This window comes from Aspergillus japonicus (assembly GCF_003184785.1).
Source record: "Aspergillus japonicus CBS 114.51 unplaced genomic scaffold BO86scaffold_53, whole genome shotgun sequence".
Taxonomy (NCBI): domain Eukaryota; kingdom Fungi; phylum Ascomycota; class Eurotiomycetes; order Eurotiales; family Aspergillaceae; genus Aspergillus; species Aspergillus japonicus.
In genome coordinates this window covers 100,426-125,006 of record NW_020291690.1, presented here as the reverse complement: position 1 = coordinate 125,006, position 24,581 = coordinate 100,426, and the positions used below count along the sequence as shown (strand labels likewise).

Here is a 24,581-nt window from a genome sequence, read left to right as displayed (position 1 = left end):
TAAATTAAATAAATTAAATAAATTAAATAAATTAAATAAATTAAATAAATTAAATAAATTAAATAAATTAAATAAATTAAATAAATTAAATAAATAAAATAAATTAAATAAATCAAATAAATTAAATAAATTAAATAAATTAAATAAATTAAATAAATAAAATAGATAAAATAAGTATATTAAATCTGTACTGTAATAGTATACTCTTTTTCTAAAACTAAGCTTTATTAAAATATAGATTATAATTTATTAAAATAATAGTAGAAAAAGTTTTTAATTATTTAGTAAATATTTTTTAAATACTAGACTAGCTTAGTAGTTAGATTAAAATATCTAATTTATTTTATAATATATATTAGTTAAGGGTAACTATATTCTTTATAGTTTTATATAAAATTAAAAATATTTTTAACATTTTATTTTTTTAATTTAGTAATTTTTATATAAAATAGTAGAAATAAATACTAGCCTAAAACTAGTTCTTTACTAATAAAAATAAATAAACTAGTATTAAATATAGAATATATTTTTATATTAAAAAATAAATCTAATTAGTACATATATAAAATAATAATTTTTTTAGTTTTATATAGTTTTAAAAAATTTTAATTAAGCTTTTTACTGGATTGTAGTATTTTAATATAGTAGATATCCAACTATATTTTTTAATTTCTTTTTAAATTTTTTTAAAAATTTATATTATTAATTAGCTTATTTTATATATTAGGCTTAAATAGTAGATATCTTTATTTTAATAAATTTTATAATAGTTTATATTTTTATAGTAAACTAGTCTATATTTTTGGCAGCTGGGCTATTTAGAATTACTATAGAATTATAAATATATAATCAAGTTTATAAATATATTTTACTATACTTATTTAAATATTAGCAGAGACTTTAGTATTTTTTACTTTATTTTTTTAAATAGAATTACTTTTAGTAGATATATTAGTTTTTTACTTATTATTTTATATATTAATAAATATTAGACTAGTAGTATTTTTAAACTAATAGTTTATTAAGAACTTTTCTGAGGTTTCTCAGAAAGACTTCATTGGACTCTCACTTTTGCATACAAATTGGGTGCAAGAGTGAGGTGAAAGTGAGAGAAAAATAAAAGAATTAAAAATAAGAAGAATTAAAAATAAGAAGAATTAAAGATCAGATAAGAAAGAGGCTAAACTGCTAGAATTGATTTAACTGAATGAAAACTGATTAAACTAATTGAACTTCTGAATAGAACTCTAGGGGTCTTTTTATCCTTATTTATAGCCAATTGGCTATCAAAAACACATGAAAAAACACATAAATTTATATGAAATTTATATGAAAATCATATGAATAGAACAGGGCTGAGAACAATAGAACCAGTGGTTGAATAGGGTCTAGAATAATCAATGAAAGTAAGGCCTTTTGCTCCGCTGCAGGGTGGGCGGAACTCGGAACATCAGTCCGCCAACTGGTTGCCTAAGGCAGCCAACTGTTGGCCTAAGGCTGCGAACTGGCGAGCCTGAGGCATAACTTCAGTGGCAGGCAGGGCTTAAGGTGGCGGGCAAGCAGGAATGGCAGGCGAGCAGGCCCTGAGGTGGCGCCTGGCAGTGGTGGCGAACTGGCGAGCCCGAGGCCGCGAACTGGCCAATCTGCCCACATTGTTGACATAATTTAAATAGCTAGATTATTAACTACTTAATCTAAATATACTTTAACTATACTAAAACTAAAAAAAATATAGCAGATAAATCTTAGTACTAAAAATAGTTAAAATAATTAACTATTTAGTTTTTAGCTATACTGCAGTTAGATATAAAAATTTTCTTAATCTAACTATAACCTGGTAGTTAGATATAAAAATTCTAATTAACCTAATCTAACCTGGCCGTTAGCCACTCTAGTATTAATCTTAGTAGAAATAGCTACAGTACCTTTTACTACTTATAAAACCCCAGTAAAAATAGATTAAATAAAAAAATTATTAATCCTGGCTAGGCGGGTGTAGCTCTAAGCAGTAAACTAATAAGCTGCAGAATCTAGAAGTACTGGGGCTTATACAATTAAAATTACTGATTAATTAAATAGTAGATTATAATTAGAAGTATTTTAATATTAAAAACTAGTTGCCCAGTGGCCTTGTAAACTGTCTTAGCCATATATTAAAACCCGCCTGGTAAAGGCACTTTTAGATTAATTATACCAATACTATAAAGACTAGTCTAGAACAGCAGTAGAAAAGTAAAAACTAGTAAGCTATAGATATTATAATAAAGGGTGTAGAGTATATAGAGATAGAAAGTACTAAAAAAAATCAGGCGCTAAGTAAGATGTGGGCGGGGCTGGCGGGAGGTGGTCGTCCACCAGGGTTGCAGTATTGGTGTGACGGGCAATTTGTTGCTACTGCTCATTGTGCTTCTCTGATGTTGACACTGGTCTGGTAGACCCATCAGGCGCGGATGGCAGGCTTACTTGTACTGCCTCGAACTTGCGGGGAATGAAGAAGACGGATTGATGACGTAGTGCCGACGTGATTTGCATCTGATTTGTCGCCACAGAGTACTGAAAACCGCTACACAAGGGGAAGGAAGATGGTCATTGAGCGGAAACGTCCATTCGATTAATTGTTTAACTAAGTAAAAGAGGTAGAAGATATAAAGAAAAATAATCTCAAGATAAAAGAGAACCGTCCAGTAATCAATAATTAATCAATCTGGTTATTATTACCCGGGCTTAGTATTTCTATAAGTAGAAATAAGCCAGCCCCGGCCAATAAACTGTTTATCATTCTTCATAAATTTTATTAAAAGTATTAAATATGTCTCTAAGAATATAACCTTAGACTTTCTTATTCTTCGGAGGCAGCCACGTATTTCCATACAGCTACACACATTATAATACGCACACTTGCTGTCACATTTCAATTCCATAGACAACCGAGATTTGAAGGGGTAGGTGCCGGGAATGGGTGCCTTGAACATATGGCACTGAATCTTTTAGTTAAGAGGATCCCACTATAGATCGGCCGCGCTCAACAAATACTAGCTCTGGGTCCAATCACAGCATAATAAGTCTGCCCTGAACCGTGCAAAGCTAACTATTACACCCATTGGCAGCAAGAGATTTATGATGCCCGCAAAGATTTCCTAAAGGAAAGCTTGTTCAAGGGCCAGATCTCTAAAGCTAGTGGTAGACATCGACTCACGAATGAAGACCGTCGGTCATAAGACGGAATGGGCAGTAGGAAAGAGATGTAGATCTGTGGTTCAGTCAAGATAGAAATTTTGCTTGTTGTTGGTTTCAGTTACTCGTATTCTGGTCGTTCTATCAATGCAACCCTGACTGTGCTGACTTTTGCCATGATAGGTATCAAACTCTACCAAGGAGCTAGTAGACTCCGTCTGCAAACGGTGATGAAGGCAACGTTTCTTTGTTGTTGATTCCATGCAATGTGAGATACATGGTACAAAGAAAATCTAGATCTCGAGAACTTCAGGCCCCAAACCCTTTTCTGGCTCATGGTTCGGATATATGTGTTCCCTGGTTCGACTTTGATCATCGATAAAATAGCTTATCGCTAGCTGAACTCTCAAGGAGTAGTAGTATTGTATCCTGTCTTTTGCCCGTTACTTCCTTGAGGAGCTAATCTTCTGACAATTCAAAATACAGAAGCCTATACAATCATATAAATTATCTGGCTGAGATACCCATTTCCTCATCAGCTACACGAACACTCCCTGACTGATTGCCTCTTTCCAGCTGCGGCGCATTGACATAAGAGTCTGGTAGGTTTATGTCGATCACTTCCTGCATTATCCTGTACCGGTTGAAACAGTCTTTGATTAGACTCATCACGTTTCGATTTACCTGCTCGTCCGCATCATATCTTAGACTTATCTCCACCTCTTCGATATAGGTCTTAACTTTTCTGATCTCGGTCAAATCCTTTCGTAGACGCTGCGGTAGCCCGCGTCCCTTCATAAGGGCAAGGACACCAGCAACAACAGTATTAATTGCCCCTAGGATGGTGATTGCAACCATGTGATCAGCGGACAATGGCCCTAGTGCTGTGATAGTTGCTCCAACAACCAGTTGAAGTATGGCGAGGAAGTTGAAGACGATGGAAAAAAGACGATTGTGCGTGGTCTTGTGAGTCTCTTGGGCCCTCAACCTTTTGTATAACGCGCCGGTGGCGGCACGAAAGATTTCGTAACTATGGGGCGAGGTGCCATTTCTTGAGGATTTCGACGACTCTGGCATGATAAGAAACACACTTGTGTGAAGAGGACCTTGGAAGACGTGGTTCTATGAATGAGCAAAGACGACAAATTTATTATGAGATCCAAAGGGAGACACACATGCAATATATTTAGATACCTGTTGCTGGCACGTCATATTTAGGTTGTCTGATTCAACCTCCTTGTGTGGGCAGGATATTCCTGTCGACTCATTCATATGAACGGCCAGCCACGGAGCGGGGGCTCGTCTCTGTGTCCCAAAGAATTTACGATGAGTGGGGGGCAAACTTCTTTCAGCAGATTGCTATATAATAGCGGTCCATGGAGCTCATGGGTGGAGTAACTTCGGCTTTGGCCGCTTGTAGAAGTATATTTGTGGGACGGGGGAAGATTCTTTGAATAAAATTTGTGACTACGTACAAGTGACATTGAACTCGTAGAGATTTTGAGCTTATAGACTAACCCACCGAACATATTTGATTGAGCCTAAAGAACGATTACAAGCAGAAAAAAGAAAACAACAAGGCATGGAATTTCCGATTCATGAACGACAGTACCGGACTACTAATTAGTTGGGGAAGCTTTTCTAACGAATATGTTAACGCGCCCGGGGCATGAGACTGTTCAAGTCACACTGCACTTACTAATGGAACTGGAGATCCCCATCATAGTTGTTGATCCTCTCCGCCAGGTTCACATCCCTGTTACGGAGGTAGTTGCCAGCCGAGTCGCGAAGATCAGCTCGCAGAATAGGATTACGGCCAGCACCTTCTTCGGGATTGAATTTGATGTTCGTTGCCTGCTCGGTAAACTCAGTTCCTCCCCACTCGAAGCGGCCTGTCTTACGTTCAGTGCGAAAGATCCTTCCCTTGAATCGCAGAGCTGAGACTTACCGCCATTATCGCCAAGGCAAGAGTCCAGTCGAAGCTTGCTCTTGTTCCACCCACCCTCGCGCCTCTGGCAGAAGCCGACAAGGTAGGTGTCACAAGGATGCTGCTCAATATAAAGCCCGTTGGTTGCATTCATAATGGGTATGTGTAAATGGACCTGCTGGAGTTTGACGGATCTCCGATATTGTTGTAGAATAAGAACTCCCCAAAGGCCGGATAATGACCCGAGATTTATATGAAGTTGATTATAGGCTGGCCATGGCCTTGTAGAAGAGCCATGGGTAAAAATGTTCTAGACCTATAATATAAGGTTGCGACAATTTCTGCTACTTCTTGGATCTGGACTTTAATGTATGTTAAAAAGGCGGCCGTTTGCAGACAATAGCTATCAATTGCGGGTCAGATCATCTCCGTATTATACGAGCTCGGTCAGCAGAGCGTGAGGCCCGCCTGCCCAACCCTCAAGTTGGGTCCAGATCAACAAACTGGATAATAGCAGTATCGCGGTCTTTGGGCATTTATCTCTATCTGGTATCTCAGGTTTCTGAATACCGCTGCAAGGCGCTTCTCTACCAAGTCTGGATTGGAGAACGATGTTCAGGTCCCATTTCACTGTAGGTCCAGTTAGTCGAAATCGAAGGTCCTGGACTCACACATACCGACAAGTGGTTGGTTTGCTTCTAAATGGCTTTCGCATATTGCAAAGCAGTACGAGAAGATTATTAATAGCTCCTTTCATTCTACATACTGATTAGCCAAACTCGCGGTGCCATGGAAGTAAAGTGATATCATTGTTGCAGTCATCCTGTCCGAGCTAGTCAAATCAGCAAAATTCTAATTATTAGAGTAACGAAAAGCCTTCTCCTGTGCACCGAGTTCGACTTTTGGATCCGGCTTGGATTAGTTGTCCGATGGATTTCAAAGTCATTTCTCCCCAGGACGAGATGTTAACCGCGATCTAAATGGAAAAGGATCCATTTCCTCTACCCAGCTATCCGCCATCTATAATTATATAATTAAACTATAAAACTAACCACCAAGCGCGTGACCCCGTGATACCTAACCTACTTATTGTTCTTTGATAATGCTGTCTACTATTTTAAGAAGCACTGTGATTCCAATAGCACTAATCTAGGCTTAAAAGTCCCTCGTATAACTCCTTGTTGTCCTAAATTATGTCATCTACTATTTCTATTGGTAATGAAAAAGTAACTGTTTTATGTGACTGCATTTATCCCTAAGAACAATGTAGTTAGCAGTGATTCCTTGACTTGGGGCCTGAGAAGCTTAGAAGATTGTCATTGCCTACACTCTTCAATTGTTTCTCGAACCCAAAATAGTTACTAAGCCGCACTCACTGTATCAAGAAAAGCTATGGAAGAGTAAGGTTCCATTTTTACCTTCTAAATCGTACGAATAATTCTACGACCATTATATGGCATTCGTAATCTCGTGGAAGATCCCTTGGTGAGCCTCGGAAACGTACCCAAGGTTGCATCTTTCCCATGACCAAAATTATTTGACGTTGGCTCGCCTTAGCTCTTCTCTGCGCTGCTACTATTATGTGTCTGTTAATAGTAACCTTGTTGACGTTTCTCTTGAACTTTAAGGATGGAATCTAGGCCATATAAGTTGCTCGGTTAATCCTTACTGTCATCTCCTCTCTTCTATATTATGCTGTCTACGTACCCGCCTTCAAAAATTCCCATATGAAAAAAGTGACGTGCTCTTTAGCAACACAACGTCATATACTTCTAAGGCTTTGAATTGCCTTATTAAATTACTATCCAACAAACGGGCCGGCCGAGACCACAATTTGGAGAAAGTGCAACATCTGCTTGACTGTCAATAAAAATGGAATCGTTTGAAATGGAACCGTTTCTCTCTGCCACGATACTTGGTAATCTCAGGTTTGATTATCGTCAGCATGACTGGGCAATTGAAGTTGGGCAATTCCTTGGCTGCCTTGAATTGCTATTAAACAATCCACGTGCAGATCTTGACAAGAGTGCTACCATACAATTGAACGAGGTTATCAATGAAATTAATTCCCGACTTTCGCGTCACCGTATTTCACACAGGATACCTGATATATCAGAAAGGGCGGGCAAGCAAGCTACCCTTCTCGTCGAATACACGTTGAATTCGCTTAAAGCCGAAGCTAGCTCGGCTCATTGCGCATTTGCATTGATCGGAGAGGCAGCGTGTTTCTTGCGAGAAGGCACTCGATTTGCTTCTACAGATCAAACAAGAAACGCAGTTTCTGAAAACGCCTTGAACCGTATCAAAAGCATTTCAATATGGTGCCAAGATATTACACTATCTACTGAAGCTTTCGGGGATTTATTAACAAGCCAAAATTTTGGCTTATTGGATACCAGTTTTCTGACAAAAATGTTGACTGAGCTCCAGAGCCCTCTCAACATACATGTATTGGCAGCCAGTCCACGTGACCAAGCTGCCATACAAGTCCCAGAAGAGCTCCGAGAGTCGATGATTGCAATCCAAAGAACGAGTTTCAAGATAATTTCAGTCTCAGTCACAGTCATGGCTGTCGTGTACAGGATATTAACATGGATTTGATGCGAAACGAGCCCACCATATTACATTTCAGTGGCCATGGGGACCGTGAAGGAATAGTTTTCCAGACCGATAATGGACAGAGTCAACTTGTTTGAGGTAATGATTTGGCCGAGTTTCTTGTGAACCACCAATCAGTAAAGCTTGTGGTTCTCAATAGCTGTTATACTGCCAATCAAGCCCAAGCTATGGCTGATGCAATTGGGTGTGCAATCGGGATGAGTGGTGCAATATTGGATGAGGATGCAGTCTTTTTCACACGTGAGTTTTACGCCGCACTTGGTTACGGTCGATCAATTCAGGACGCTTTCAATACGGCAAGGGCTGCTGTTCGCCTACGAGGCGGTGGTTTCGATACACGTCTCCATGTCCGCGGCACCATGGCTGATTAGATACCGGGCCAGTGAGCTTCTCACGATCTGAGGTGAAAGTTGAAGCCAGAGGACAAGGCCAGCCATGAGAGCAAAATATCAACCAGTGAAAAAGGAAGATACGAGGAAGATAAAATCGAAAGGTTCTATAGCTGGGAAGTTTCCTTCTTTTGCCCCTCCGGATTGATAGGAATCAGGCTTTGATTCGTCGGCCTTTCGACCCGGCTGCCTACACCATAATTTGCAATTATGTCCATCTCTGTATATTGAGAGTGATATTTGATATTGCCTTTGCCCTTGCCTAATCTAGTCCTGCTACTCCGTCCTGGTAGTTCATTGATAATATAGTGGACGAAATTGATTAATCATTTGACTACTGAACCCAACCAACATAATACCTAGAGTTACTCCTAAAGTGGCTAACGTCCAGGTCAGGTCAGGTTAATTAGAATTTTTATACCTGACCGCCAGGTTAAAATTAGATTAAAAGTTTTTATATCTAACTATAATATAGTGAAAAATTAGATAATTAACTGTTTTAACTGTTTTTAATATTAAAATCTTTTTATCATATTTTTTAAGTCTTAGTATAGTTAAAATATATTTAGATTAGAGTGGCTTAACCTGACTGTTATATCTTAACTATAATTTAACTATAATCTAACATTTAGATTAAAATATAAAAAATTTTAACTCTACAGTTAAAATTAGATTAAATTATAACAAATATTTTAATTATTTATATCTGTTTTTGAAAAATAAATATAATAAATAGATTAATAATTATAAATTAATCTATAATATATATCATCTTGTTATATAAATAATATATAAAGTATAATATATTTTAATTATAATATAATAATATTTTTAATTCTAATATATTTAGAGTGGCTAACAGCCAGGTCAGATTAGGTTAATTAGAATTTTTATACCTGAGTACTAGGTTATAGTTAGATTAAGAAAATTTTTATATCTAACTATAGTATAGCTAAAAACTAAATAGTTAACTATTTTAATTATTTTTAATACTAAAATCTATTTACTATATTTTTTTAGCCTTAGCATAATTAAAATATATCTAGATTAAGCAGTTATTAATCTAGCTATCTAAACTGTTACTAAGAGGTATATAAAAAAAGCTTTTTAAATAAAATAAAAGTAAATTAAAAAAAAGGCCTTTTGCTCCGCTGCGGGGTGGGCGGAACTCGGAACACCAGTCCGCCAACTGGTGGCCTAAGGCTGCGAACTGGCGAGCCTGAGGCATATCTTCAGTGGCAGGCAGGGCTTAAGGTGGCGCCTGGCAGTGGTGGCGAACTGGCAAGCCTGAGGCTGCCAACTGGCCAATCTGCCCATATTGTTGACAAAAAGAAATAAAGGGGCAGAGTTTACTTATATTGCCAGTCTATTAGTATAGCAGAGCCGGGGACTACAATAAATACTAGTTGCTTTTGAAATAGATAAAAAAATATAAAAATAGCTATTATTTAGGGTGCTGACGGCCACCAGAAGCTGACCTAAATAACCCTAAATAAGGCGGTACTGGACCACCGCAGCCGCTCGGTGAGCACCACCATACTTATGCTGTTGTATATTTTTTGACCAGGTACTGGCGCGACCCGGTGCGCTCAATTCGACAACCCGCGAGATCTTGCGCCCACAGGACTCGCGCTCGGGAGGACTCGATTCATCTTGGATACGGACGGAGGTGTGCCTATGCCATCTCACACAATGCTTAACTTCGCGGGCACGTTGGAGACAGAGTGTTTACATGTCACATGAACTCTTTGAAATGTTCACGTGAACCGACCCCACTGGATGCAGATTTATAAGCAAGAACATGCCGCACAAACTTATATATTAACTGTTTTTTTACTTTGAAATTCATTTTCCTTTAAAACAGACTCCCTAATAAAGAACCCTAATGTAAAAGAATGATAAAGGGTATTCCCTAATAATACTCCTAATGTAAATAGTTGTAAAGCAGTTTTTAAGCACTATTTAACTGCCGCTTAACTGCTTGGAAACTACTTAAAAAGTAGTAGCAGTTATATGTAAGGGTATTGAAAAGATAATGTGGAATGAAATCTATGTTTTATATAAGTAATAAGGTGGCTTGGAAATCATGTGACCAAACTTCTTAGTAAGCCGTTTTCGTGCCACACGACCAAAAAAACGAGGTCGGCTCACCTGCAGTCTGGGAGACTATCGGTACCCAAATACAACCCGAACATGGGAGTGGGATGCGGCACCCCTAGATGACGACGGCAGATGATGACTATCGTAGTCCCTATGCTCACCATGCACTGGAAGTCGTCTGACTACGTTCAGAAGCTGAGATTTCTCGACCTCATTTCGGTGGGGAGCACTCATGGTCACGATTCCTACCATAAGGGGTGGAAAGAGGTGGTATATGACCCCCGGCTACCTTCATTACTGGAGGATTCCTTATGTTATGTTATAATGCCTGAGACTCAAGAAGACCCTTGAACGAGCAGTATGGCCAGCCGTATAATGTCCGAGAGATGGAGTGGAAAGCCGCTGCCAAGGATAATCTGGAGCACATCGACCTGTTTGACCCTAATTTTAGGCAAGGGTAGAGGGAGAGGGGACATAAGTTAGGTATACATGGGGGCTGTTCTCTCTTTTCTAGATTCTAAGTAGTTTGCTCAATGTGTGCTTCACGTCCTTCTTGACCAACTTTCGAGCGACAGCTTCCAAGGAGAAATGGGCCATAGAAGTCAAGGGGATAGATCTTCCGTCTCTGATAGATGCTACATGTAGATGAAGATTGATTGCGCGGGATAGCAAGTAGAACGTAGAAAAAGAACCAGAAAAGAAAGTACAGTAAAGCGATGATATGCAACTCAGCACCTCACACACTCCCCCTCCTCACACTCAGTCATCCGCAGAAGCGCCAGCTCCGCCTGCTGTTTAACATCCATATCGAACCTGCGAATCTCCCCGGAAACAATGCGCAGAAACAGCTGCTTTCACAGACCCCATCTCTCCATGCTCCACATCTGCCGTACTGGGTCGGTGACCTTGTCCCTTTTCTTGCACTCCGCGTAGACGTACTCCCCGTGTAGCAGGATCCACTGCACGCCCGCGAACAGATCACAGGCGTTTGCTGTCGTCTTGGATGGAGCATAGTTCCAGCCGCCAGGGATGATTCTCTCCAGGGAGCACAGAAACCCACACTCCACGAGACCCAGTGCTGTGATGCGGGCGATCGCGGACTGAAAGTTGCGCCATCGGAAATGTTCTTCGTCGCTTGTCATTCGACCGGTTCGGGCCTTTTGCTGGCATTGTGCGCAGTTGTAACCGCAGGCTGTGTTTGGAAAAGGGTACATTAGCATTCTGAGCAGCTTAACCAACATACATTGCAAGAATCAAAAGATAACCCCAAAATAGAGAGAGAGAGAGAGAGAGCCAAAAAGCGGGGAGATGAATAAGATATAATAAGATATACGTACGAGGAACTTCTCGACAGAAAGCGTCCGCCGATTCACACCAGTTCTTGCCCAGAGGCCACAGCTCGAGCTCCAGGAATGGCTCCACATCCTTTCCCTCGTTGGAGTCGGGCCCCAGACACAAGACGTGATGTAAGGGCATTGCGCGCAGTGCCTCCAGGAACATGATAATGCGGTCCTGGGCCGGGTGGCCGGGTGGGACTGCGCTACACAACACAGCAATCCACTGAAAGACCCCCTTGACTTGGCCCCAAGCTGATGACGCGACCTCGCGGATACTTGTCAAACCTCTAGTGATTTCCTCCGGGGTGAGCTGGTAGGGATTGGGCCTGCTGCGGAGAAGGTCGTATCTTGACGCGTAGTGTTGGAGCAAGACCGCGTCAATTTGACGAGCGGCCTCAGAGGGGTCAAGTTCTCCTTCGACCAGGTTGACGAGGATGTTTTTGTAAGCGAGGTCCTCTTCGTCGTCCCATTCATCGTAGATGTTGAGCGGGAGGCAAGCGCGCCCTTTGACGGTGTCTTTGGAGTCCATGATGTTCTTCTCCTTGGAAAGATCTAAGATCATGCGAAGAATTTGTGATGGGCGGGGAAGAGAAGACGATACGATGGAGGAAGACAGAAAGTTTTCCGAGATAAGGAGAAAATCTTGACGATCAACCCGAGACAACAGTCAGTTCATTCACTCCGAGCCTGTATGAAGGGGTAGTGTACTTGTCCTATATGAGTACCCGGCTCAGAGTGAATGATAGCTACAAAGCCAGCCCCTGTCATGTACCACATCTCATGATACGCCTTCAAACTCGCCTGGTCGTTTCCAGGCAAAGATCTGCCCGACATGGCAATCACCTCATTATACCGAGTCTATATGCAGGGGTAGAGGGACTTGTCATACTTTAGAGTACCGGCTTGAAGTGAATGGTTAACCATCAAAATGGCCCCCAGTTGTGTACCACATTTCTAGATGCGCCTTCATTTACCTGATAATCTCAGGTCTTTTCTTCTTTTCCCTGAGCCCACAACAGAACAAATCTCTCATGTATCAAACAACACCTTCCCTCTTTTTTTTTTTACGTAGCTTTTCTCTCTGCTCAAGAAGACCTCATCTTCCGCAACCCGGATATCTATAAAAAAACTCGGATCTATTCTAACATTCACTACATACAAAAAGAGAAATCCCAAATGCAGCTTGAGCTTCTTCTGCCTTTCCTTCTTCTGATTCCGATATCCGTTGCGCTGTCTTCAAGAGACGCAGAGGTTATCTCGCTGCCTTCGAATGACACGGAGGTTACGCGCTACCTTTGGAAGACATAGAAGATATCGAGCATACAGTCGCCAAGGTGGCACACAGAGTTTGTTCACCCTTTTCTATATGACTTTCTTAGTCATTTCCCACTTTGGCTAACAATGATTCTCGTGAACAGGGATGGCTCATCTGCAAGCCCAAGACAAACAAGTCTGATGTCAAAGAATTCCATGTTAACGTCGATATTGCTAAGGCTCAGGCCAACGCCGCTGGCTTCACCAAGTGCAAGAGCGGCGACCTCACGACTTCAAGAACGCCGACAAGATTCAGTGGGGTGTGAAAGGATGCAACCAGCGCGACGCAGATATGTATGAGTATCCAATCTACTGAGAGGGGTCAAAGATCAAGGAGTACAAAAAGGGCAATAAGTCTGATGATCAGGATAAAACCCCTATCCGCGTCGTGTACGTCCAGACGAAGGACAAAAAGCTCCAGTTCTGTGGCGTCATGATCCATCTCGATGTCCTCGTCGACTACCAGGGCTCGGGGTATTTTGCCAAGTGCAATCCTTGATTTTCACCATTGATTGGCAGGCTTGTGTGGCATCTGCACAAGGTGGCGTCTTTTGAGTGAAACATACTGAGTAAGTAGGGAGGGGTGAACTGGTTGAAGTAGGGTGTTGACTATGAATGCTTGGTAGCCACCATTAATCACACTTCATCTGTTCTATATCTCTGAAGAATTTTCTGTTTCTCTGGGATGATTGCCTAGGCTTCTGTTCAGAAAGCGTGTTCTTGATATCATTTTTTTTGTCCACTCGGTGTCAACTGTGCACCTCTGTCATGGGACTGGCTTTGACGGGTAAAATATCTCGGTGGCCTTCGCAGCCCTACAATAAATTGTAGAGGCCAGAGCGTAGAGACGGCACGAAGTTCATCAACACACCATACACCTCCGGAGATAAGAACTATCGACTCTGAATCTAATCAACTGATTTCGATGTCTCAGAACCTATCAATTGTTGGCTGATAAGACTCCGATCTTCTCCACGCGGCTTGATCTCGATATCCGCCTTTGTGATTGCGCCAAAGGGAGGACGTTGTTTTTCCCCTGACAAACGACCACAAATTAGCTCGAGATCTGCGACTTGGGCATCAACTACAAAGAAAATCCAGGATTATACAGCACAAACAACTTAACCAGTCGATCTCCACAAGGACGTTACTGAATATCTCCTCTACACAAACCCTCCAAGACTTTTGTCTAGCCTAACACCTCCTGCAATGGTTTCTCTATATAAAGACTGATTGAAGATCACACTGTCTTCTTCGTCTTTCTCACTCGCTACTATATTACTTACCTCAAGGACAGATCTCCCAAGCAACAATCCAGGGCCAAGGACCGAGCAATGCCGACCACTGTGTCCCATAACCCCGACTCCGCGGCTTTTCCGCAGTCGGGGCTCCCACATCAGCAGCAAGTGGTCTCCTTTCAACCAGTCCCCAGCCCCACACCCCCGGGGTGTGCGGTCTGCATCCTGAGCGACAAAGCCCTACGAAGCCACGAACTATACTTCTGCGCAAAATGTAAGGCCATGTACCACCGGCCCTGTCTCTACGCGCTACAGCAGCAGCAGCAGGAGAGTCATCAGCCCTCCCCGGCAGCAGCGCTTTTCAGGTGCCGGACCTGCGGGATCGAGTGCGACCAGCCCCAGGAGCAGGATACCCGAGTCCCATCCCCAATCGCAACTCCCAGCCCACCCTCAGCCCCCGCCACCCCTGGAGCCTGCCGACCCTTCATCACCACCCCCTACCACTATACCCGCACACCCGCAGGACTCTACATGTGTACCTACATCTACACAGCACCGGACGGGACCACCCGGTTCTGCAATCTGCAATTCAGCGCATGGCCGAACTACCGCAGCCATCATCACCGGGCGCATGAACGGGCGGCGGATGTAGGGCATTCCTGCGAGATTTGTGGGGTACGTAGCGGTATTAGTGGTGCCAGGACTACGCCCGCGACTGCGACAGCTGCCACTGTCCCTGTCCCTGTCTCTGTCCCTGCCCTTGTCCCGGCCTCAGCCCCGGCCACTACTCTCACTGATTTCCTTCTGGCCGTGGAGGAGGAGTCCAACGAACCACCGCTGCATCTCCTGCCCCCGCCCCTCTTTCCCGAGTCGAAACGAGAGGTCAGCATCATGGCGGGCCCAACACCGACTAACGTTGGCCCAATTCCAATCCCAATCCCAATCCCGGCCCCAGCCCCAGCCCCAAGCCCACAACCCACCACCCCCGAAGACACCAAAAGACCCATCCTCGAGCCCGCATGCTGCTACTACTATTTCAAGCGCACCAAAGAAGGTCACTTCACCTGCACCTTCCCCATCCCCACAAGGACCCGGACCGGAACGCTTACCACGACAACCACCACAGAACCCTGCGGATGGCGCATGGAGACGTCACAGGGGTACAAGAAGCATTTTTGGCGAAAGCATCTGCGTGAAGCCGAGGCGGGGGGCTCTCGCAGTGCCATCAGCACCAGTAAAAGCGGCGGTAACAACAGTACTAGCACTGGTGCTAAGGCCGGTAGGGGTACTACCACCGCCGAAGCAGACCCCGTCCCTGAACCTCGACGGCTAAAGCGCCGCCGACGGTCTTCGCTATCGTCTACATCGTGCGCCTCACTGACCTCTCCAGTACCACCCCCATCCGCCAACCCCATCCAGTTGGAACTGCTCCTGCAGTCACGACAAGAGTACATCCCGCCGCCGCAGCCGCAGCCGCCGCCGCCGCCGCCGCGCATCCGCCCGCCCCGGCCGCGGTTCTGCCCGCTCTGCACGCGGGATTTCGAGAAACTGGGCGCGCTGGTCCCGCATCTGGAGGCCGACCATGCCGCGGAGATTCCGGTCTGTCTGCTGTGTCTGGGGTGTCACCGGGATTGGTGGGGCCTGCTGCTGCATTTGGAGGAGGAGCATCCCGAGTGGGATGGGTTGTTGGGGGATCCGTTGGCGCTGCGTCTCGCCTGGAATTCTGATCGGGCTAGGCCAATATCAACCCATTTCGATGCAATGATGTGAAGAGGCTGCGGCAGGTGCTGTTTGTTTAGTGCGAGGGGTTTTTTTTTTTTTTCTGCGTTCGGGGATTTTATAGTGGAAAGCTGTAATATAAAGACATATACATGTTCGACTGTGAACAACTGTACTTGAACGAACATGCGATAGTAGATGCATACTAAAAACAATGGCAGTGGGTGATTGATGGAACTAGCGCTTGTGAATCACAGTATGTCAACAAACTAGATACTTTCTGCTTGTCGATCCCCCTTTGAATCACAATCTACCTTTTTGTAGTTGTAAGCATCTCCTTTATCCCACCGCACGGCACATGAAGCATTCCACAGGAGTAAGTAATGCATAGCTTCATCCTCCGAAGAATGCAAAATGAGAAATCCCAGCTGCTGCATCAGGAGACCCACCCACTCGCATCTAGACCAGACATGCAGACACTGCATGCAGGCGCCCCACTCTTACCGAGCCTGCCCCCAAAAAAAACAAAAAGTGAAAGCCCAACGCGGGGGTTGAACCCGCAACCTTGAGATTAAGAGTCTCACGCTCTGCCGATTGAGCTAGCCGGGCTGGTTGGTTGAACTGCTGTGCCTTGGTTGCATACATAGCCCTGAGTAATTGTTATTCTGCAGTACGTTGATGGCATCAGCACTTGCACTTCCTATGGTCAGTTTGGGGTAAATGCAGAGATTGCCAAAGGCAATACAGACCTTGTCCCCAAGGCTGACTGACTGGTGCTTTTGTGAATCAACGAATTGCGGAGTTTGTGGCTATGCAGCAAAATCCGGGACTGTGGTGCGGTTGTATATATTGGCGTGGCTTTGCGGACCCCCAAAGTGGTCAGTAGTCCGCTTACACATGCGTGTTGCATATCGTAGTATAGACCGATAGCTTTGACCTGCAAGGCACTGGGATGATCTTCAACATATAAAGCAATAGTAGGTGTTCGACTGACAGTCACGGTACGCATCATCGCATGCTCACCCAGTCGACGGTAACCTAACGGAGTGAGGAGTGCCAAGGCGGATACCCTACCGGGATAGATTAATGCCTGACCATCCAGGCAAGAAGTCATAGCGCAGGTATTCCGACTGGTCGTCTCGCCCACCACAAGAGTCGGCGCTGGTATGCATGGCGTCGTGCGGACTGAGATGGACTGTGCCTAACGTAGACGTACCAGCAGACGGGCCAGTCGTGGAACGGACCGCGAGCCGAATCGCACAACTTGCTATACAGGAGGCAAGAATCCCAGTCTCCGAGATTAACGACCAGAGTGTCGGCGCGTAATCAATATCAAGACAAGGTGTGGGGGGCAGGTCAGTCGAAACAAGAAGTGGGCGTAGGCGAGCGGGAATGAAGGAGGTTGGGAGAAGTGTGAAAATGTAAAAGGTTACCAGATTGTCTAACAGAGGAGATGATGAAAGAAAGGAGAGAAGAACAGATTGCGAGGAAACAGCAACCTCAGAGTGGATGAACATGAAAAAGTAGACGGCTGGAGGCCGAAGTTCTTACAGTACTAGAGCCACCGGTGGGAAGTGTTCGGATCCGAAATCGAAACACAATAGTCACAAAAGACGACAGCCAGCCGGACATCACCCGCATACAGTGCTCCATACTGAACCTGACAACAGACCCACATTTACTAGATACAACGTCACATGTAACCTTCAAATTTACAAATTAATGTTCTGTTCATCATATTCACAAAGAAAGCAAAGCACAAACGTAATCATCACACATCACAAGGCCAGATTCGCGCAGCTGAACGCCGGCGAAACCGCCCCGGCATAGTCCGCAATGATCGCCTCGACGGCCGCATACAGCCCCGGTCCCAACAGAAATAACCCGCACACCATCACAAACACATGGATCACCGTCATGATGCTGCGGCCAGCGCCGGCGAACAACTTGCCCTTGTAGAGTTGCCAGTACGCCACGGCAAAGAAGATGAACCCGAAGAACGAGTCAAACGCCGCTCCCAGCAGAGACAGGAAGTCGCCCATGCTGGGGATGACCTCCGAGAAAATGAAGCCCAGGATCCAGATCGCCGCCATCAGGCCCAGCCACACCCCCCAGCCGATGACCGTGTTGCTGTGCGCGTGGCGGGATCGACCCATCAGATGCCCGAACACGAACTTGGCGCTGACGTTGGCGTAGATAACGGCGATGATCAGAGTGGGCGCGATGACGAACCCAAAGGAAGCCTTCTTGTATGCGACCGTCCCCAGACTGCCGAATGCCGGTGCGGTAGAGTACTGACCCAGGTAGCGGAATCCGATGGCCGGGGGGACGATGAACAAAATGACGGAGATCCCGGTGAGGACGGCGAGGGCCTTAGGGAAGTCCTGCGGACGCTCCATCTCGGCGATAAAGCTTGGGAAGAGGATCTGGGGCACCCAGAGGAAGGTGATGTTGAGAACTGCATTCATGCAGTTGACCCAGGTCGTGCCGGGAAGGGGAAAGGCGTAGGTGCGCACGGGGCCGTCGGTGGGGTAGTTGCCGTTGTACCCATACAGTGGCGCTGTCTCAATCCCCGCAAAGATAAGGAACAGAAGGATGGCAATGGCCATACAGGCAGCTACGGAGGTAGGTTAGCGCAATCCGCCGGGAGTCTAAGATTTTTTTCATCCGAGAACTCACATGAGAACATGGACATGAAGGAGACATGGTGCAGCGTCCGAGGAACGGAGAGCACCACGCCCATGATCGTGCAGATCACCGAGAACACCACCGTGCAGAGGGAGTGATCCGACAAGGTGTTGAGAATCTTGGCCCCGGTCAAGATGTGGAAGCCAATCAGGAGGATGTTGTTCGCCATCAGCATGAACCCGGCAAATGCGTAGGCGATCCGACTCTTGCCAAACGCATAAAATCCGAAGTCGCCTGCCCATGCTATCGTTAGCCTCGATCTCGATTCGCAAGAACCACCAGAGTCCCTTACAAATATTTCGGATCTGCGGATGTTTCATGATGAATTTGTGCATGGTCGTTGAAGTGATCCAGAACAGGATCCCGGAAAGCAACATGGTGATAATTCCTGGCACCCACCCGAGGACTCTAGAAACCCAACAGCCATTAGTACCCATGACACACAATCACGTATCGGCTCAACTCACGACAGCGACCAGGACTGCGACATGATAGCCAGACAAACCTGCTCTCCGCACAGCAGCCACGCGCCCTTCTGCCACGACATGGTCCGGAGCTGGATCTCATGTTGGTTGTCTGTTCCATGCGCACAACGGAAAATTAGCCGCAATCCTCGCCATCAGAATAGTCATCAAGCATACCCTCATTCTTGAGCGCATTCAAGATCTCCGCCGAACTGTATCCATCGGAATCGAACTCGTCGACATCAGCGGGCTGCTGCACCGGCTCCTTCTTCTCGTCGTGGATCATCGCGAAAAGGTTGTGGTAGTTGCTGTTGTCGAAGTGCACGATTCCGCAACGAAGTATGAGGGGAGCGTATTTCCGCGGAGGCTGCAGGGTTTTAAAGAATCAAGATGTTCTAGACGCAGCACTAGTGGTGGGCGGGTTGATTGGGGTGCTATGGCGTGATAGCGCGACCGATGTTCGCGATAAGGCCCCAGATAGCCAACCAGGAACATGCGTTCCTCTTTAGCTTGCTGATGTGCGGAGCACGATGGAGGCAAAACTCAGATGCGAACAACCTATGATGAGAGTATGAAAGTAAGAGAGAGAGAGAAAAAAAATTTCAGCAAGCTAAGCAAGAGCGCTGGGCAGTGGCAAGGAAGGATTCCAGGAAGTCAGAAAGACGACCGATGGAAGAAGGAAACCTCGAGCTGACTGCAGCAGCGCACTGCAGCCCGCAGGGCTCGGAGATGGCCGAATCTGGATTGGGAAGAGGCAGCCAATGTTACCCTGCCATGACCCTTACATAATCGGGGTGACCGTGGACAAAGTGGTGTCACTATGTGATGGTCGCAAATTTCTTTGTGTTGGAGTAATTTGGTTATTTGGTGATTTGATAAATGGTCTGGATGGGCGAGATTAAGTTGACAGCCTTGTGGTTGACACTACAAATTAAGGTTGCGAAGTGTGTTCCTGGAGGGGTTGGCAGGGGTTCCACTGGCTCATGGGCTCATGGGAATTCGCACACCACGTGTGCTCCGGATGGCGTCATTTGGCGATGATGGGCAAACCATGCTAAGCTTTGCAAATTCTTGGTCAACTCAGATGTATGGAAGGCCTCGTATTGATCATGTTTACTTCCAGTGGCGTGCGTGATTCTCGAATCCTGCGATCCTTCGACCAGACCGTAACTTAGCAACGGCTAGGGCTACCGCAGTGCAACTTACCTCATCATCTGATACAATACTTCTGTATGGCCTAGCAAGGCTAGCAAGTTCGACTTCTACCACGGAGTATGTAGCTCCAACTGTGTCGAAGGAAAGTTCCACTTGACTTTGATGGAGTCTCGATGGTGGATAAACCATCATCCCCACAGCAGTTAATCGGCAGCTCCGGAGTACGGGCTCCATTTGTGATACCCACTGACCAACCTGAACAAGCTCTTAAGTTATCTTCCACAAGATCATCGGGATGATCTGTAGTAATGATTGCATAGCTCAAAACAGTACTAAGTACTGTGCTTGATTTTCCTATACAAGAATTTCATTTGTGCTTGCAGAATCTGACCGAAGCATACAGCCACCCAAGTTGATAGTCACCATCTCGCCAATCACCCACACTTAGACCGTGGATGAATGGTCAGTCACCAAGCACAAGTAAGGACTGAGATGGGCCGTGCACACGCACACCACACGCTACTACACAGTATAGTCTCAAAGCAAGGAGCAGATCAAGATTGGGCAGAAAAACTTCAGAATCGAAGGCGGTGAGGTTAAGTTATGGGAGCACTATTCCATTTCCGGTCACTAGACTGCCAGAGTCCGTGAATGCCAAGACCTGCCTGCATTTGTTCAACATTTCTGCCTGACGGATGAGGCAATCAAAATGACCAGAATTTACTAGTCACAACATCATACTCTTTCTATCATACACGGCAATGGCCATGGCCATACACCATGCCCCACTTCAGAAGTTGAACAATATTTTGGATCTTAATGCTATAGGTATATGTTTCATTCGCTACCGACCGAGTTATGATGCTCCGAAAGAATTCAAGGTTAGATTATAGAAGTAAAAGATCACTAAAACCTGCAGAGTAACTCGAAAGCAACAGTGAGCTTCTCTTCAAGCATACAAACTATTCAACTATAGTGAGGTTTATCTTTATCGAACCATCGTTGTGACTTCACAACTAGTAGCATTCGGGAAGCATAACCTTAAAAAGCTCCAACCCCAAGACTTACACTTTCAGCTCTGATAACTCAGTATCACAAACCAGGGCACTGAGGCAGCCGGCACCTCCAACATGATTTTTCCCCTAGCATATCGACGGCTAGCTCGTCGCACCTTAATCTTCGTCTGTATTATTCTGTTGGGGGTGCTGGCTGATGGTGATGTTTGTGATATGCTGAACACTCACGAGTTGCTGTCGGACGGAGTATAACTTTATGAGGTGTGGTTTGCAGGACGACGGATCAGAAGGTATATTTCATCACGTGGGAATATCTGCTCTGTGAAAGTATGTCAAAGCTGTTGTGTTGCTCTAGTTGTGGGCTTGAGGGTACGCAATGCTGTCTTACTGGAGGTGGGAGTCCTAGGCACTCATCAAGGTTGGGACGAGTCTGCGAAATGATGGGGTGGCACTGAGGAATCTGCGTCGAGCGATCCGGCTGTATGCCCTAAGTATGATGGGAGGGAGGACAAGGATGAGGATGAGGATGTGAAAGAGCAAGAGTCGCGTCTTCTGCGAAGAAAATTACATGTTTCCTTGCTCAGGTCAGGAGGATCTGAACTGCAAACGTCTGAAGTGGCAAAGGTGATGGACTGGTAGTAAGGCGCCGTGAGGTGAATGGGCTCTGCTTCAACATACTCTGCCCCACTTTCCTTGCGACTCATCATTATGAAAATGAAAATGGCACCGCCGAAGAAAAAGAAGAGAAATGGAAAAGCTTTTTCCCACGACTCTTCTGGCGCAAAGGCCCTTCTACCACACTCCGTACCGACGTCTCGTATCGAGTCGAACGCTTGTGTGCTGTACTGTGGACTCATCAAGCGTCCAAAGATGTAACTAATCCTCTTCCGCCTGCGAAAATATGTGGAGCGAACATAGCCCCCCGATCATGCATGACCCTGCTCTAATTTCGACCCTTTTTTCGCCATAACACAAGTTAGCAATGGTCAAGGTGAGAAGCTCGGCAGTCCTTGATCATTTGCAAAGTGCTTGGTTGCTAGACGCTAACAATGGCTCGTAAACAGAGTGCTTAGCAATCGAATTGGGACGCAGACAGCATTTGCACAGTCCAGTCCAATTCTCTGACGAGGTATCTGATGTGGGTGTAGGTACTCCTGCATTTCTCCAACTCATCCCGCCACAACACGGAGATCGACGCCGTCAACAACACAAGAAGACTTGAAGTATTCAATTTTCCGCCAAAGGGCCATCAACCTCGGACCAGGTCGCACACCATGTGTACTGTAGAGTACGGAATGCGGAGCTAATTTCAACAGCTAGCATGTTCTCAGGATAATTCTGTGATCAATCGTCAGGAGGTCTGCGCCAAGCAAGACGAATACCCTCGACATACATCGGCTGGGTAAATCCACAGTCCTGGACTGGGCCTCGACACAGCATCCAAGTACGAGTACATTAAAAGCATCAGATATAGCATCCGTGAAGGTGTCGAGAACCCCCAGTGGTTCCAGCCGTGCCAAGACGAGCCGACAAGCAGCGCAGCACAGCCACGATGGAGTCAAACATCCGCGCTCTTGGCAACCCCGTCCTGAAACGCCCTCCTGCTCCATTTGTGGAAGTTCTCCTGGAGCTCAGAGCTACTTGCCAGCTTAGACCCCCGGATATGCGCGCATGTGCGCTTGGCATGTGTCGAAACTCCGCTTCTTCCGCAAAACCCTAGATGAAGCGGTGTCCCCTCCGTCTCAGCAGGAACACCAGCCGACAAGCTTGGCGGGGGTCACTACCGACAGTTGCCATGCAAGAGCTTGAACGTCTTAGTTGATACTCCAGAGGAGATAGTCCTTCCACCTATGGCGATGGGGTCCAGCCAAGCCTTGGGTCGACCTCCTGATGATGTATACCCGTTTAATGAGGGCGCTTGGGAGGTGAACATGCCACCACCAGCACCAGTCCCACAAGCTATAAAGACATTGTCATCCATCCCAGCTGTCCCGGCAATCCATCAACCAACTCACCATCTCACCTTCTCTTCTCTTCCTTCCCTTTATTCCAACTATAGTCTTTTGCTCTCTTTCCATTCTACACAATGACCAACCTCAAGTGGATCATTGCAGTGGCCGGCCTCCTGTCTGGACAGGTCCTGGCTGCTCCTACTGCCACCACCCACGCTAAGCGTGCCACTGTCAGCGACGTATGTTCTTTTCCTCCTTCAACCTGTGCAACACTAACATGGCTACTCCCCTGTAAAGAGTGCTTTCGGCTACGCCAGCTTGAACGGCGGCACCACCGGTGGATCCGGCGGAACCACGACGACCGTCTCCTCGTACGCGGCCTTCACGTCGGCCGTCAGCAGCGACGACAAGAAGGTGGTGTATGTCAGCGGCACCATCAGCAAGGCGGCCGACCAGGTCAAGGTGGGCAGCAACACCTCGATCATCGGCAAGGACGCCAACGCCATCCTGGAAGGGTTCGGGCTGCTGGTCAAGAAGAAGGAGAACGTGATCATCCGCAACCTGGGCGTGAAGAAGGTGTTGGCCGACAATGGCGATGCCATTGGTGTTCGTACGTGCCTACCTATGCCCCCCTTTAGCTAAAAAAAGCATCGAAACTGACGGCTACATGCAGAATACTCCAACAACGTCTGGATCGACCACTGCGACGTCTCCTCCGACCGCGACCACGACAAGGACTACTATGACGGTCTGATCGACGTCACGCACGGTTCCGACTACGTGACCATCTCCAACACCTTCATCCACGACCACTGGAAGGCCTCGCTGGTGGGCCACTCGGACAGCAACTCCGATGAAGACACCGGCCACCTGACTGTGACCTTCGCCAACAATTACTGGTACAACATCAACTCGCGCGGGCCCTCCTTCCGCTTCGGCACCGGCCACATCTACAACAGCTACTACCTCGACGTCAGCGATGGCATCAACACGCGCGACGGCGCCCAGCTGCTGGTCGAGTCCAACGTCTTCAGCGGCTCCAAGAAGCCCCTCTACTCGACCGACAGCGGCTACGCCGTCGCCAACGACAACGACTTCGGCGATGGCGAGAACGCCGCCGACAAGGGCACTTTGACCTCCGTGCCGTACAGCTACACCCTGCTCGGCTCGAGCAAGGTCAAGGGCGCTGTTGTGGGCACTGCCGGCCAGACCCTTACTTTCTAAGCTTGTTTAGCTTAGCTTAGCTTAGCTTAGCTTAGCTTCCCGGGAGGATGATCGGGGTTAGTTTGGGGGTAACGGATAGTGGTGGTGGTTTGTCATTCATTTATTTTCTTAACAGGTTCTGATTCTTCAGAATTCTTTTCTTTTATTCAATTGAGTTGGTATTGGTGATCTTTGGTTCCTTGTTTTTTCATGTAGAAAGGTAGATGTAGTCGTCACCGCTGGCGCCAAGGGAGCTCGATCCGACAATGTGAAACTGCCATGGCCT

At 46.0% G+C, this 24,581-nt stretch overlaps 7 protein-coding genes and 1 non-coding gene across 8 annotated transcripts; 3 read left to right on the top strand and 5 right to left on the bottom strand.

Annotated features, from left to right (window-relative positions):
* Positions 1 to 3,681: 3,681 nt before the first annotated feature.
* On the bottom strand, positions 3,682 to 4,291 carry BO86DRAFT_437682 (uncharacterized protein; the record flags this gene model as incomplete). The annotated part of the gene is made up of 1 exon (XM_025676077.1): positions 3,682 to 4,291. Exon 1 carries the CDS (start codon positions 4,249 to 4,251, stop codon positions 3,682 to 3,684), a length of 570 nt encoding a protein of 189 aa, XP_025524679.1. The 5' UTR covers positions 4,252 to 4,291.
* A 403-nt stretch (positions 4,292 to 4,694) lies between these two features.
* Positions 4,695 to 5,298, bottom strand: BO86DRAFT_458261 (CVNH domain-containing protein). Its single transcript, XM_025677279.1, has 3 exons — positions 5,123 to 5,298; positions 4,874 to 5,066; positions 4,695 to 4,815 (listed from the first exon to the last, which is right to left on the bottom strand). Coding segments are annotated over exons 1-3 (327 nt in total). The 5' UTR covers positions 5,256 to 5,298; the 3' UTR covers positions 4,695 to 4,814.
* A 5,765-nt stretch (positions 5,299 to 11,063) lies between these two features.
* Positions 11,064 to 12,075, bottom strand: BO86DRAFT_319906 (uncharacterized protein; the record flags this gene model as incomplete). The annotated part of the gene is made up of 2 exons (XM_025668267.1): positions 11,064 to 11,372; positions 11,554 to 12,075. The coding sequence occupies 2 exons, from the start codon at positions 12,073 to 12,075 to the stop codon at positions 11,064 to 11,066; spliced, it is 831 nt and encodes a 276-aa protein (XP_025524677.1).
* Positions 12,076 to 12,474: 399 nt separating this feature from the next.
* On the top strand, positions 12,475 to 13,359 carry BO86DRAFT_402461 (uncharacterized protein; the record flags this gene model as incomplete). The annotated part of the gene is made up of 3 exons (XM_025673860.1): positions 12,475 to 12,489; positions 12,965 to 13,120; positions 13,189 to 13,359. The coding sequence occupies 3 exons, from the start codon at positions 12,475 to 12,477 to the stop codon at positions 13,357 to 13,359; spliced, it is 342 nt and encodes a 113-aa protein (XP_025524676.1).
* An 835-nt stretch (positions 13,360 to 14,194) lies between these two features.
* Positions 14,195 to 15,868, top strand: BO86DRAFT_402460 (uncharacterized protein; the record flags this gene model as incomplete). Its single annotated transcript, XM_025673859.1, has 1 exon — positions 14,195 to 15,868. The coding sequence occupies one exon, from the start codon at positions 14,195 to 14,197 to the stop codon at positions 15,866 to 15,868; it is 1,674 nt and encodes a 557-aa protein (XP_025524675.1).
* A 485-nt stretch (positions 15,869 to 16,353) lies between these two features.
* On the bottom strand, positions 16,354 to 16,426 carry BO86DRAFT_t235. Its single transcript has one exon. It is a non-coding gene; the product is annotated as a tRNA-Lys (tRNA).
* A 1,169-nt stretch (positions 16,427 to 17,595) lies between these two features.
* BO86DRAFT_320043 (putative amino acid transporter) lies at positions 17,596 to 19,255 on the bottom strand (the record flags this gene model as incomplete). Its single annotated transcript, XM_025668278.1, has 5 exons — positions 17,596 to 18,434; positions 18,497 to 18,739; positions 18,798 to 18,913; positions 18,973 to 19,081; positions 19,147 to 19,255. The coding sequence occupies 5 exons, from the start codon at positions 19,253 to 19,255 to the stop codon at positions 17,596 to 17,598; spliced, it is 1,416 nt and encodes a 471-aa protein (XP_025524674.1).
* Positions 19,256 to 22,758: 3,503 nt separating this feature from the next.
* On the top strand, positions 22,759 to 24,349 carry BO86DRAFT_367989 (pectate lyase family protein). Its single transcript, XM_025670186.1, has 3 exons — positions 22,759 to 23,331; positions 23,390 to 23,702; positions 23,766 to 24,349. The coding sequence occupies exons 1-3, from the start codon at positions 23,227 to 23,229 to the stop codon at positions 24,314 to 24,316; spliced, it is 969 nt and encodes a 322-aa protein (XP_025524673.1). The 5' UTR covers positions 22,759 to 23,226; the 3' UTR covers positions 24,317 to 24,349.
* The last annotated feature ends 232 nt before the right edge of the window (positions 24,350 to 24,581 follow it).